We start from the raw sequence: 13,879 nt of genomic DNA on the forward strand, positions 1-13,879 counted from the left end.
TCCTGTTGTGCACAAGTGGTGTGGTACCTTCTATAAGCAATATATTTGGAATAACGCTTAATTTTATTGTCCTGTGATTTGCAAAATGTATCTTCCCTCCATCTCTATGCCTGTCTTGTCCAGCGGAGAATCTTTCAGTTGCTACAGACTGAATAGAAAACCAGATGGCACTGTCTGTGGGATGTTGACCCAACATCCAAGAGGTTTTTTGTATCAACATCTACATTTTAAACACCTTTTTGCCTTAACTAGTTCATTTTAAAGGACAAATGTTCCATGTTGTTTTTCAGTGCTGTTTACAGTGATATAAGGTTATACATTGTGCATGCATTAAAAAAAAAAGAAAAAAAAAAGAGCAAAATGCTGTTTAAAATAGCTGTAGATGGAATATAGCATGTCACATTTTATTATATGTTTTCTAATTTAACGCTGCCCCCTTAAATTCTTTGACCAGTTCATGAATCATTTATTTGATTTTATATGATTTATTTGAAAGAATTAAAAGAACAATTTCATGTCTATCCTTGTATTTTTCATCTGGTCGAGGTTGATAAGGGTTTTAGAAAATAATTAGTAATAAGTAATGTAATTACTTTCAAACAAAGTAATTAGTACAGTAATCTAATTACACTGTAGAAGGGTCACACCACAGGACATGTCTTTCCAAAAATATTTAATGTCAATTATCCCTGTACATCTTTTTTTTTAATAACTTTTTTGTTGTTGCAATTTTTTGCTCTTCTGTTTCTTTGAAAACCTAAAAGGTAAACCATCCCTTTCAGCTCTTTTGAATTAATGTTACAGCAAGAGAGTTTGCTTAATGCACCTACACTCACTAAGCACTTTATTAGAAACACTATGGTCCTAATAAAGTGCCAAACATGATTTTCTGCCGTCATAGCCCATCCGCCTCAAGGTTTGACGTGTTGTGCATTCTGAGATGCTATTCTGCTCACTACAATTGTACAGAGTGGTTATCTGAGTTACCGTAGCCTTTCTGTCAGCTCAAACCATTCTGACCATTCTCTGTTGACCTCTCTCATCAACAAGACGTTTCAGTCTGCACTATTGGCACTCACTGGAAGTTTTTTGGCACCATTCTGAGTAATCTCTAGAGACTGTTGTGCGTAAAAATCCCAGGTGATCAGCAGTTACAGAAGTATTCAAACCAGCCCGTCTGGCACCAACAATCATGCCTGGGTCGAAATCATCTGAGATCACATGGTTGATGTGAACATTAACTGAGGCTTCTGACCAGTATCTGCAGGATTTTATGCATTGCACTGCTGCCACACAATTGGCTAAATAGATAATCGCATGAATAGGTGTACAGGTGTTCCTAAGTGCTTAGTGGGTGAAATCTTGATAGTCAGTAAGAGGAAGATAGTAGAAGACTTTGTAAATTTCCTCAAAATGAGTTAGATTTTACAAAAACCTTCCTAAAATAAATGCTGCTGTTACTTGGATTCAATAGACTACTGGCAAACTTTTAAAATCCACAAGATATAGCTCTGCTTATGTTGAGCAAAAGCTTTTCAGTTAAACACTGACCCAACTGTATTAACAAAAATGTTATCCATTGTTGGTCTTCTTATATCAACATGATTATAATCAGCCAAAGTTCTGCTTTGAGAAACTTAAACACAATCTGTCATGTGATCCATGCGAGACTTTGAGAAGGAATCGCCTAACCAGAGGCCATCTGTTAAACTGTTTTTATCAAGGGTGCCTCTCCTTTGCAAAGATTTGAATAACATTCACGGGATGAAGATTGAGCACTGGTGCAACACCATCTGTTTCTCTGCGAAGGGTGTTGACACTGTGTATGAAATCATTAAATTCTTCCTCCACACTGTGTATCTTTAGTGAATGCTCATTAGCCAGAACTGAAACCACAACATATTCTCAATGTTTATACATTAATTTTGATGAAACAACTGTGACACCTAATGAAACAACAGATTGTAAACAATCATCATTGGCAAGGCCTTTCCATGATGTGATTAGAAATTGAAAAATACAATCTCTAAATGTTGCAAATGTGTTAAATAGAACTGGGGCATTTGGTAACAGGAAATTAGAAGCTTTAAAGGAATAGTCCAGGTTCAATACAAGTTAAGTTCAATCGACAGCATTTGTGGCATAATGTTGATAACCACAAAAATTATTTAGACTCATCCCTCCTTTTCTTTCTTTAAAAAAAAAAAAAAAAAAGCAAAAATCAAGGTTACAGTGAGGCACTTACAATGGAAATGAATGGGGACAATAAAGTGAATGGGGCCAAATTTTGGAGGGTTCAAAGGCAGAAATGTGAAGCTTATAATTTTATAAAAGCACTAACATTAATTCTTCTGTAAAAACTCATGTATTATTTGAGCTGTAAAGCTGATAAAATCATCATTTTAACAGTCGTTTTAGGATTTGACATTACATCATCAGGGTAACATAGTTATAACTTTTTTCTAAGAAAGTATAACTTTACACAGAAAAGGTTAGTAAGTGATTTTATCACACTGAAATCATGTTAACATGCATATTGTTTATGTCTTTTGGCTATAACAGTGATTATTTTAACATTTACAGATTGGCCCCATTCACCTCCATTGTATGCCTCACTGTAACCCAGATTTGAGCTTTTTTAAAGAAAAGGAGGGGCAAGTCAAAATACATCTTTGTGGTAATCAATATTATGCCACAAATGCTGTTAATTGAGCTTAACTTGTATTAAACCCAGAATATTCCTTTAAGAAGTAGCAGAATGTGTAGAAGTTACTACAATTGATTGCATCTATTTAAGTTCTCTGGTTTCTTCTTGTCGCAAGTCCAAGCTCCAGAAGGTTGTTAGTAATCACACAAGACAAAATGAATGTACATTATAAGTCCTTATTTTTCAATAATTCAACAGGCTGTTGTCAATTATCCCTTACATAAATGTTCATATTGCCAAATGTCACATTTCTGTATATTCTCCCATGTCACTTAAAATTATGACTTGAGCTTCTTGTATGTGAAACAAAATTAAGAGGGTTGTAAGATTGGTATATTTGTTTGAACTATTACAAAGGTTCTGAGGTCAGATACCTCACACATGTCCCTTAACCTAAGATGCTCATTTCCATTGTTCAGACGGGTTCTTGTGCACCCAAAGTGCAATCAGCTGTTTATAAAGGTTTCACCAACCTGGTCATCCAAACAACTGGACATCTGACATGTCCAGTGGGCAATGGCCTGTTTGTGCTGAAAACGTCTCCTCTTTTAAAACATGTCTGTCCCTCATAAAACCCAGGTGTGACCTTTGACCTACTGACTCTTGTGCTAAAGTGTTGAGCTTAGTTTTGTCTCTGTTCCCATTAAAAACCGGAACCTATATATAAGGTTTATATGTAGTACAAATTGTAGGCTAATTTTATTATTCAACTGTAAGAGTATAGTTTATTATTGAAGGCTTTTTACTATTGAGGGCATAATCTTTTTATAATCTTGTCCTGCCCGTTCGTGAAATTTGAAATGCTCTTAGTCTATTCACAATATCTCTTCATTCTCTGTTTCCTTCATCTATTCCCACACCAATTCCTATCTTGAATCCAGGACAGGGAAAGTATGGTAGCAAGTTTCAGAGAATTATTGCTACTGCCACCTTCATTGCAGAACATTTTAACAGATTATGCTTTGTCCCAAGTAGCTATGAGGTTTGTTTTACTGTTTGAAGTTTTGTTGTGTTAAAGTTTTGTAGATATTTAATAGAATTGTTATTTATTTAAAAATGAAAATAAATAAATAAATAAATTTGAGAGAGAGAGAGAGAGAGAGAGAGAGAGAGAGAGAGAGAGAATGAGTTGTTTGCTGACCTCTGCTGGTTTTGATTTGAAAGTACAATTTGACCATTATGCAACATCTTATTACCAAACACAAATTCAACTTGTTATAACATATTTAAAGACAAATATTGAGCTGTAAATAATCCATAAGAGCATGAATGAATTAACATATGAACGTATGTAATTTGAAAAGTTCCAATTGCAAAATGCCTGTAGAAAGAATAAAAGAAACACCTGTTTTTACACATACACATGTTAAGGGTGATTTATAAGGAATTGATGAAGTTATGAAGGTTGAAGATAAACTTAGGTATCCCATGCAATTAAAAAGATTTGGAACGTTTCCCATACGTAAAGTGGTTTTAATTCATAGTTTGATGGTTGCTAAGGCTTCTCCTTTGTTTCCTCAACAAGGTCCCCACTGTGCTCTGTCTACATGCAGAGCCTTTGAATGAGAACTTGAAACTATGGCTGCCTGGCAACCTCTTTTTGTCGTATCCCATGCTCCATGCCGAGCTGGCTTAATTTTTTTGTGATCAAACAGCAATTTGAACTCTTTGCTCTCTACTTTAGCCATGGCTGATTGACAGGCCACAGGGCTGTAAAAAAAAAAAATAGGTTTACATTGCTTTTAAGTGCTCACTCCTAAGAAATGCCTGGTTGCTTGAAATTATTTAATGGTGCACATGATTCTATAATATGTATTAAATTTAGAAGTGCAAATTAAAGATCAGATCCTAATTTTTTCATTACCCTAACATGCATAGAAAGTCAACATCTTGTCCTTGCTTTTGCATACATACTGGCATTACTATAGATTTTACTGCAACAACATGAAATAGCTGCTCCACTGACAATGCTATGCATTTTACAGTATATTATACCATATTGTTTGGTCTCAGATTATTTCTCAGGACACAGGATGTGGCTGAATCACAATTAATCCAATTAGTCTGTTCACTTCAGAAGAAAACTGCTCTTTTCTGCGACTCAAAGCTTGATCTCAAGTCGTAGTTGTGGACTCATCCCACCACAACCTATGATTCACCCTGATCCATGGAACACAATAGCCCCTGACTTCACCCCCAAGTTGTACAGATCTTTCAGTTTACCACAGATCAAGAGAAAAAAACTGCACCTTTTTAAAACAAAAGGTAGTTTGGATGAAAAATCCTTTATATTGGAAAAGGTTAATAAAGTGTCTCCTTCAATGTTACCTGGACTTGCGCAGAAGAGAGAAAGCACAATCATTTATCACATGCTACTAACCACCAAGTTCACCAGTGTCAAAGCTGCAGTTTGTGAGAAAAGGGAAGTATCCTATGGGGCCGTACAAAAATCCAAAGCCTCATAACTTCAGACCCGTAAGTTTCTAATAGGATAATTGCTCACATTATCTGCATTGCATTATTTGGACACTAGGTGACAGCCTTCATAAGAAATGTAAATACCATTTATCCGATTGCAGTTTGCTGAGGCCATGCATGACATGGTGACCTCTTTGGAAAAAAAGGACCCAGGTCGTTTGATCTTAAAGTCTCAGTACTTAAGGACAGGTAAACTTGCAGTTTTCATCATGTAGTACAGAAAATTAAAAGCAGTCAAGGCTCACTGACTGAAAATGGATGTCAATGATTTTTCCAACAATAGCATTTCCACTACTGGTTAAGAAGTTTGAAAATTGGGTTGGCACAAACAGTTTTGCATATAGTGCCCTTGCATATAGTGCCACTGTATGCCAGAATATGAAGCTCCAAAAAGCCCATAAAGGCAGCATAAAATTAATCCAAATGACTCCAATGGTTAAATCCATATCTTTAGAAGCGATATGATAGGGGTGGGTGAGAAATCAATATTTAAGTTCTTTTTTACTATCAGTCTCCACTTTCATTTCTACATTCTTCTTCTTTTGTTTTTGGTGATTCACATTCTTTGTGCATATCGCCACCTACTGGTTAGGGAGGAGAGTTTATAGTAAAAACGTCTTCAATATTGATCTGTTTCTCACCCACACCTATCATATCACTTCAGTAGACACGGATTAAACCACTGGAGTCTTATGGATTACTTTTATGCTGCCTTTATTCTTCTAAAGCTCTGTTTGATTTCAGCAGAAGAAAGAAAGTCATACACATCTGGGATGACATGAGAGTGAGTAAATGATAAGAGAATTTTCATTTTTGGGTGAACTATCCCTTTAAGAGTGGCATACACATACAATAAGAAAAAATATTGTTAAATTGTGTTTGGGTTCATTTTAATTGAAATAATCTGCTGTAAGTAGCAATGTTTTCCATATTTATATGTTTTATGCTTCAAGTAAGACGCAAAAACATGACAACTGTATATAGCTTAGAAGTTTAAAATATATGAACTGTACTGACAATTGTCTTACTAGTATTTGTATCACATATCATACCATAAAGTATCTTTCTCTGAGAACCTGGTAGATGGTTTTACATGTCTCTGGAATAAACTCGGTTATAGTTGAGGATCCAATTAGAAATAAGTAGTGCAGGGTATGAAAAGAGTTTCCTGTAAACATAATTATAGAATAATATAAAGGCATCGCTTATGGTAACTGAGAAATTGCACATGTATTTTCCCCATAATAACTATAGAGATGGAAAAAATAGGGATGGTTTACACAAAAAAACACTGTAATAATTTATTAAACCTGTATGGCTGTCTTTCTTCCAATGAGCTCAAAAAGGAGAAATGTTAAGAGCTGACAGCCTCAGTCTGACACTTAAACTGTATGGAAAAAGTTGCATAAAAGTGAATGGTGACTGACCCCATTTGGCCTTACACCGCCTTTGAGTCATATGGGTTTGGAACAACATTATGACTATAAATGATGACTTGTTTAATTACCACTAACAAGTTAACAATATAAATGTCCATATCAGGGCATATCAAAAGAAAAAAGAAAAAATAGCAGCATTGCCTGTTGCCCATGACATGCAGAGACGTCAGCAAAAGTAAAATCAGTGGTGGCTCAGCGGTTAAGGCTCTGGGTTACTGATCAGAAGGTCGGGGGTTCAAACCCCAGCACCGCCAAGATGCCACTGTTGGGCCCTTGAGCAAGGCCCTTGACCCTATCTGCTCCAGTGGCGCCGTATCATGGCTGACCCTGCACTCTGACCCCAGCCTAGCTGGGATATGTGAAAAAAAGAATTTCACTGTATATGTGCAAATGTGTGATAAATAAATATAATTAAATTAAAAAATTAAAAATCTCAAGTGTCATAAAAAGATCATCCATTTTTTACCAGCAGTTTTACCAGAGATTATTTAGCTGGAAAGACTTTGGTTTTACTCAAGTTTGTTGGGCCAGCGTGAACATTAGTTGTTTTTACCAACATTCTAGAACAAACTACCAACTTTTGGGGGGCAGATGGGCAGTGTGAATTGACCTTTAGAAATAATATGTTATTCTTTAGGTTATTATAAATTCAGGCTAAGAGATAGCATAGTATGAGGAATTTAAACAAAAATAAAAGAAACGAGTTCTTATGTATTAAATAATGCTAAATTAAACATTAATTTACAAAGTGGTTGAAACTGTATTGTCTGTTAACTATCTGTATTCATATTGGGCGTATGCCCTCCATCTCCATTGACCAATCAATTTAAAGGTAAACAAATGAGCTGCTGCGTGCGTTCGTACGTGCGAGCGCACGCTTGGGTCAGTCAGCAGAGCAGCGTGAGCTCTGCGTTGAGCGATACAGAAGTCTAAAGTCTAAAAGGAATGTTGAGTGAGCGACAATGGTAAGACTTTGGTTTTTGATCTTTTAACAAAACGGCGTTATAAACACATACGGAAAACATAGACATGTATTTATTTTAGATAGAAGCAAGTGTCGTTACCACGTTATGATCAATTTGGTATATCAGCCCAAGGCGCGGGATGCGGTTCGCGCGCTTAAACATTCACAGATTTTCACGAAAGCTGTCGTTGCATCGGTTACTTTCGTTTACTACAAATATAGACATAAAGTGAGTAATCGTAGCTTCGCGTGGCTTCTCTGTCAGGTCAGATGAAAAGTCTCAATTCAACAGGTGGACGCGAGAGACTTCCAGAGAAATAACAAGCCCTCGCGGCGTCAGCAGAAATAGCTTATCTCGCTTGGTGTAATATCACTTTTATTGTTGTCATTGTTAGACCATCCCATATCTCTGTTCCTAGGAAATATTGAGTCATTGAGCTATGCGGAATTTCTTAAAGGTTCATTATTATTAAGCAGTGTGGGTGTTTTTTCTCTGTCAAATTGTTACTTTATTATTTATTTATACTTATTATTAGGTTAAGGCTATAAATGTTCACTTGACTGATCTAAAGGCTTATGCTTATTTGCTTGAAATTAGTTTTGTAGACAGATACTCGTATTATACATACATGCGTACATACACCGATCAGCCACAACATTGAAGCCACCTGCCTAATATTGTGTGGGTCCCCCTCGTTCCTCCAAAACAGCGCCAACCCGCACCTCAGAATAGTTTTCTGAGATGATATTCTTCTCACTACAATTGTACAGAGTGGTTATCTGAGTTACCGTAGACTTTGTCAGTTTGAACCAGTCTGGCCATTTTCTGTTGACCTTTCTTATCAACAAGGTATTTTCATCCACAGAACTGCCGTTCACTGGATGTTTTTTGTTTTTGGCACCATTCCGAGTAAATTCTAGAGACTGTTGTGTGTGAAAATCCCAGAAGATCAGCAGTTACAGAAATACTCAAACCAGCCTGTCTGACACCAACAATCATGCCACGGTCCAAATCACTAAGATCACATTTTTTCCCCATTCTGATGGTTGATGTGAACATTAACTGAAGCTCCTGACCCATATCTGTATGATTTTATGCACTGCACTGCTGCCACACGATTGGCTGATTAGATAATCGCATGGATGATTGTTGATGCCAGATGGGCTGGTTTGAGTATTTTTGTAACTGTTGATCTCCTGGGATTTTCACGCACAACAGCCTCTAGAATTTACTCCGAATGGTGCCAAAAACAAAAAACATCCAATGAGTGGAATGCTGTTCTGAGATGCGGGTTGGTGCTGGTTTGGCGGCACGAGGGGGACCTACACAATATTAGGCAGGTGGTTTTAATGTTGTGGCTGATCAGAGTATGCGTATGATATTTTTTTCCACAAAACTAAAGATTTATTAAACATATTTAAATGTACACAAGTACCCAGAATACAAGGGAACTAATTTTTATACTGTTTAAAAAGCGTTGCAGGTGGCACCTGATATAGTATGTTGAGAGAATGTCCAGAGTGTGCAAATATAAGCAAATGGAGACTACTTTGAAGAAGCTAAAATATAAAAATAGTTTTGATTTAACAATCTTTGGTGCCCACATAATCCACATACTTTTATTTGTGTTATTTCATAGTTCTGACTCTAAAATACATTGAAAAATGTGTCCAAACACTGTCTGGCAGTGTGTGTGTGTACATACTGTATATTAGGGCTGTGTCGATACAATCATATATCGATATATCGCAGTATTTTTTATCATGATATTGTATTGATATTTTAGATCCATGTATCAATATTTATATTCTGCTATTCATATCATGTAAACACAACAAAGTTGGAGCACTTTTACTTCCAAATCAATTCAATGAGCTCACCAAGAGACAAAAAAGTGATATTTCGAGCTACACGGTCTTCATCAGACATCAGTATGTAACTGAAATATACTCAAATGAATTGGAATTGAAATTGGAATTAATTCGTAATCTAAGAAAATTATTGTATTGTGATGTATTGCAATATTTGGAATCGTGACATGAATTGCAATGCGTATTGTATTGTGAGATGCCAGGCGATACAGAGCCGTAATATATATATATATATATATATATATATATATATAAAATATACAGTGCATTCAGAAAGTATTCAGACCCCTTTTCACATTTTCACATTTTATGTTGCAGCCTTATGCTAAAATGCTTTAAATTATAAAATTTTTTCAAAAATCTACACTCCATACCCCATAATGACAAAGCAAAAATCAGATTTTTTTTTATAACTTTGCAAATTTATTAAAAAGAAAAAACTGAAATATCACACTGACATAAGTATTCAGACCCTTAACTCAGTACTTAGTCGAAGCACCTATGGCAGCGATTACAGCCTCAATTCTAATTGGATATGATGCGACAAGTTTTGCACTCCTGGATATGGGGGTTTTCTGCCATTTTTCTTTGCAGATCCTCTCAAGTTCTATCAGGTTGGATGGTGGACAGCCATTTTCAGGTCTGTCCAGAGATGTTCGATTGGGTTCAGATCTGGGCTCTGGTGGGGCCACTCAAGGACATTCATAGAATTGTCCCTAAGCTACTCTTGCATGGTCTTGGCTGTGTGCTAAGGGTCATTGTCCTGTTGGAAGGTGAACCTTCGGCCCAGTCTGAGGTCCTGAGTGCTCTGGACCAGGTTTTCATGAAGGATATCTCTGTATTTTGCTGTGTTCAACTTTCCTTCAACCCTGACCAGTCCCCCAGTCCCTGCCGCTGAAAAACACCCCCACAGCATAATGCTATAGCCACAGTGCTTCACCGTTGGGATGATATTGCGCAGGTGATGAGCGGTGCTTGGTTTCCTCTAGACATGACGCTTGGAATTGAGGCTAAACAGTTCAATCTTTGTTTCAATAGACCAGAGAATCTTGTTTCTCACAGTCTGAGAGTCCTTTGGGTGCTTTTTTTGCAAATTCTAAGCAGGCTTTCGTGTGTCTTGCACTGAGGAGAGTCTTCCATCTATCCACTCTGACATAAAGCCCAGATTGTTGGAGTGTTGCAGTTAGGTTTGGGAACCGAGAACCAGTTCTTGTTCAGAACCTGTTCCATTCTTTACAAAATACCGGAATTGGATGATCTTTGTGACTTTCGGTTCTGTTAACGGTTCCCTTGCTAGAATTTTCTGCCGATGTGGGTGGAACACTGTACTGAAATACTCTGACAGTGTTTCCAGCTGCGCATTTCTGCAGCAGTGCAGCCCTCTACAGGGTCAAAAGCGTAAAACTCATAAACAAATGACTCTTATGGGCCTCTTACACTGAATTCACACATACTCTGTGAGCAGGGCGTGAGCGAGTCGTGAGCAACGCATTACCTTTGGGCTTTTACATTGGGCTTGGCTCTTGTCTAGGTTCCTACGGCAACGGCGGGCAGTCACATGTACTTGGTTGTGATTGGTAATGTATCAAAGTCCCTTATAAGGCAAGTCAGTCCACTTGGCGGTCATATTTGGAATGCTCTCGGGCAACTATTTTCTTTGTAAACAAGTGACATAAAAGTACAGCTCCTATCTACTTGAATGGAGAATTCATTTGACAATGTTTAATTAAAGATACACAAGTTTTGTAATACAGGGAATTTTATATATATATATATATATATATATAACAAATTAATGAAATGTGCCATCACATTTCTTGTTTGTTTAGATACAGTCCAGATATAGCCTAGTTAGGATCAATTATTGGATTTGATACATGTCTCAAAGTCAGCAAACACACCTTTTATAAGAATTGTATTAAATTTATTTCTGATTTGTTATATCTGCTCTGTAGAAATCTTAAAGGATCTCATCATTTGGCAACAGACTGCAGAGGACAGTAAATCCAATAAGAATTGCATTTCTCATTTTCAAATAATTCTTCCTCAAAAGTACTAAAAGAACTAATGGAATCGTAACTTGATCCGTTAAGATTAATCGGAACCGGAATGTTTAAATTCCTAACGATTCTCATCCCTAGTTGCGGTGATGGTTGTCCTTCTGCAGGTTTCTCCCATCTCCACACATGATCTCTGGAGCTCAACCAGAGTGACCATTGGGTTCTTGGTCACCTCTCTTACCAAGGCCCTTCTGCCCCGATTGCTCAGTTTGCCAGGTGGCCAGCTCTAGGAAGAGTCCTGGTTGTTCCAAACTTCCATTTAAGAATTATGGAGGCCACTGTGCTCTTGGAAACCTTCAAAGCAGCCAGCCAAATGTTTTTTTTGTAGCCTTCCCCAGATCTGTGCCTCGACACAATCCTGTCTCTGAGCTCTGCGGGCAGTTCCTTTGACCTCATGGCTTGGTTTTTGCTCTGAAATGCATTTTCAGCTGTGAGACCTTATATAGACAGATGTGTTCCTTTCGAAATTATGTCCAATCAACTGAATTTGCCAAAGTATAGAAACATCTCAGAGATGATTCATAGAAATGGGATGCATCTGAGCTAAATTTCATGTGTCATAGCCAAGGGTCTGAATACATGTCAATGTGATATTTCAGTTTATCCTTTTTAATACATTTGCACAGTTATCAAAAATCTGGTTTTTGCTTTGTCATTATGGGGTATGGAGTGTAGATTGATATGAAAAATAAATACATTTAAATCATTTAGCATAAGGCTGCAACATAACAAAATGTGAAAAAAATGAAGGGGTCTGAATACTTTCTGTATACTGTGTAATATATATATATATATTAGCTTTTATAACCATACCTAAAAGCACTGTTTGGGTGATAACTCTGTTCTTTAACTTCCTAGGCTAGTATTGTGGAACTTGGATTTAGGACACATGAAACTACATCCTAAACTGGTATTACTCTCATACAGCTGAGGGAAATGGGGAATGGAATATCAGAGCAACCTAACTTCCTCCCCAGTCTTCCATTCTTTAATTCTCTTCACATCGCTATTCTGGGTCTGGACTCTGCAGGCAAAACCACTGTGCTGTACCGTCTGCAGTTCAATGAGTTTGTCAACACTGTCCCTACCAAAGGTTTCAATGCAGAAAAAGTCAAAGTATCTTTGGGGGACTCACGAACAGTGACGTTTCACTTTTGGGACGTTGGCGGACAGGAGAAACTGCGTCCTCTTTGGAAGTCCTACACACGTGGCACGGATGGTATTGTGTTTGTTGTGGACTCTCTGGACGCAGAGAGAATGGAAGAGGCTAAAACAGAGCTTTACAAAATTGCCCATTCCTCTGAAAATCAAGGAGTGCCTGTGCTGATTATTGCTAATAAGCAGGACTTGAGACAGGCACTGTCACTATCACAGATAGAGACCATGCTGGCACTCAATGAACTGGGACCCACCACTCCATGGCACCTGCAGCCCACCTGTGCCATCATTGGTGACGGACTCAAAGAGGGACTAGAAAGGCTTCACGAAATGATCCTAAAACGAAGGAAAATGCTCAAACAGCAAAGAAAGAAAAAATAGTCAGAAAATGTATTATGTAAAGGACAAAAGATGTTGATAGTTACAAACTGTCATTTTTATTTTCCCAAAGTTTGTTAGAACTGAAAAGTGCTTTAGTTGTTTGTTTACTTGTTGTTTACCACTCTTGTTGTTTACTATGTCGCAGACACTTTAAAAAAAAAGATATATATAAACCTAATATAAAACTTGACATTTTACTGTCACACTGAAGGATGAATTATTGAAGGTTTTATTTAGAGTATGTTTACTTGCAATAAAAGGGCTTTAAATGATTATTCTAAATTGTCAATTGCAATACTTGAACCTATCTAATGAGTTCAGATTAAATATTTTGTCCAACATGGCAGTCATTTTGGACTTAAACTGACACACTCACCTTCCACTTTATTAGAAACACCTGTACACCTACGTATTCATGTGATTATCTAATATCAATGTATAAAACCATTCAGATATGAGTCAGGAGCTTCAATTAATGTTCACATCAACTGTTAGAATGGGGGGAAAAATGTGATCTCAGTGATTTTGACCGTGGCATGATTGTTGGTGCCAGACGGGCTGGTTTGAGTATTTCTGTAACTGCTGATCTCCTGGGATTTTCACCCACAACAGTCTCTAGAGTTTACTCAGAATGGTGCCAAAAACAAAAAACATAGATAGTGCGGTAGTTCTGTGGACAGAAACACCTTGATGAGAGAGGTCAATGGAGAATGGCCAGACTGGTTCAAGCTGAGAGAAAGGCTATGGTAACTGAGGCTGCAGTGGGCCTACCATCATTGTACCTCAGCAGAAATCGAAATTCATCAGACCTGTCTATGTT

At 37.3% G+C, this 13,879-nt stretch overlaps 1 protein-coding gene and 1 pseudogene across 1 annotated transcript; both read left to right on the top strand.

The window, feature by feature from the left end:
• The first annotated feature begins 1,662 nt into the window (after positions 1–1,662).
• LOC127422167 (uncharacterized) lies at positions 1,663–5,400 on the top strand (annotated as a pseudogene).
• A 2,079-nt stretch (positions 5,401–7,479) lies between these two features.
• On the top strand, positions 7,480–13,581 carry LOC127422489 (ADP-ribosylation factor-like protein 4A). The gene is made up of 2 exons (XM_051666051.1): positions 7,480–7,589; positions 12,379–13,581. The coding sequence occupies exon 2, from the start codon at positions 12,457–12,459 to the stop codon at positions 13,057–13,059; it is 603 nt and encodes a 200-aa protein (XP_051522011.1). The 5' UTR covers positions 7,480–7,589; positions 12,379–12,456; the 3' UTR covers positions 13,060–13,581.
• Positions 13,582–13,879: the final 298 nt, after the last annotated feature.

Source organism: Myxocyprinus asiaticus, chromosome 31 (genome assembly GCF_019703515.2).
Source record: "Myxocyprinus asiaticus isolate MX2 ecotype Aquarium Trade chromosome 31, UBuf_Myxa_2, whole genome shotgun sequence".
In the NCBI taxonomy this organism is placed as follows: Eukaryota; Metazoa; Chordata; class Actinopteri; order Cypriniformes; family Catostomidae; genus Myxocyprinus; species Myxocyprinus asiaticus.

Bases quoted from the DNA above. Each gene is read 5' to 3' on its own strand.
- LOC127422489 (XM_051666051.1), top strand. From the start codon at position 12,457: ATGGGGAATGGAATATCAGAGCAACCTAACTTCCTCCCCAGTCTTCCA.